We start from the raw sequence: 1,063 nt of genomic DNA, 5'->3' as shown, positions 1-1,063 counted from the left end.
TTTTTCCCTTGTGCCGTTTCTCTAGCAACTGCTCAAGCTTCGCGAGGATCTGAAACAGAGAGAGACGGAGCTGGAGAAGAACTCGGAGGAAAAACAACAGCTCGAAAGCCAGATCCAGAGTCTGAAAGATCGGATTCAAGCTTTCCCCACATCACACGCTCTGCCCGTGAGTTACAGACGGCTCTCTGTCTGTGCTTGTGTTCTTTTAACTCTGTGTTCTGTCTGGTGAGGAGATGAGATGAGACGAGACGGCTGTCAGTTTGAGGACGGCGTGTATTAATGAGTCTGTCCTGCTGAACGCTCTCCAGGGATTCAGATCAGAACGGGAATATCTGATTCCCTGCACTCTAATTAAAGGAACATGAGCTCAGGATGAGTCTCGGTGTTCAAAACGATGAAAAGCAGTGTGAAATTATTGCATTAGACTCCCCTGTTTACAAGCACGCAGACATTTGAGTGCTTTTATATTAATGCATTAACATAACAGGCATAATTTCAGAGATAAGATGGCAATGATGCAGTGGGGATGTTTGGGAAATAATGCAGGTACTGTGTTTAAAACGGTGGTTCTTGACATTTTGGATTTGAAGTCTGTCTATCTATCTATACTGATACAAACCTCTGGTACTCCCATTGTAATAGACATAAATAAATACAATAAATAAACAAACAAAAAAAAAATTGATTTCAGATTAATTTTGTACATCTTTAATTTAAGTGTTTTTAGCATTAATTAAAATTATGTTAATATAACTAAAATGACATCTTTTTAATATTATAAAAACTTAAAAATGTAAAATTATATATATATATATTTTTTTTTTTGTGTTTGTTTGTTTGTTTATTTTTTATAATAAGTAATAATAATAATAATAATAATAATAATAAACTCCCTGGTTTAAAAAAAAACACTCAACAATTTCTATCTTAATTTATATTCAATTCCAGGGTTTGTTTGTTTCTTTCTTTTCTCCACTTTGCACTGAAATTTTGAATACATTTTCAGCTGAACTTTTCTTCTAAAATGAGCATTTTTCTCAGGCTCTCATGTGTAGGTTTAGTC

At 34.4% G+C, this 1,063-nt stretch overlaps 1 protein-coding gene across 4 annotated transcripts in view; it reads left to right on the top strand.

Moving 5' to 3' along the window:
• Window positions 1-1,063, top strand: part of enox2 (ecto-NOX disulfide-thiol exchanger 2) — a 175,464-nt gene that overhangs the window by 171,610 nt on the left and 2,791 nt on the right. For all 4 annotated transcript variants that reach the window (XM_016237309.1, XM_016237308.1, XM_016237310.1 and 1 more), the window contains one exon: window positions 26-166. In XM_016237309.1, the coding sequence (XP_016092795.1) occupies window positions 26-166 (141 nt within the window). The remainder of the gene's footprint in view (window positions 1-25; window positions 167-1,063) is intronic.

The sequence above is a fragment of the Sinocyclocheilus grahami genome, unplaced genomic scaffold (assembly GCF_001515645.1).
Source record: "Sinocyclocheilus grahami isolate Dianchi unplaced genomic scaffold, SAMN03320097.WGS_v1.1 scaffold510.1, whole genome shotgun sequence".
NCBI classification, from domain to species: domain Eukaryota; kingdom Metazoa; phylum Chordata; class Actinopteri; order Cypriniformes; family Cyprinidae; genus Sinocyclocheilus; species Sinocyclocheilus grahami.
Note: the sequence above shows the minus strand (reverse complement) of the source record. Positions and strands in the feature narration are given on the sequence as shown.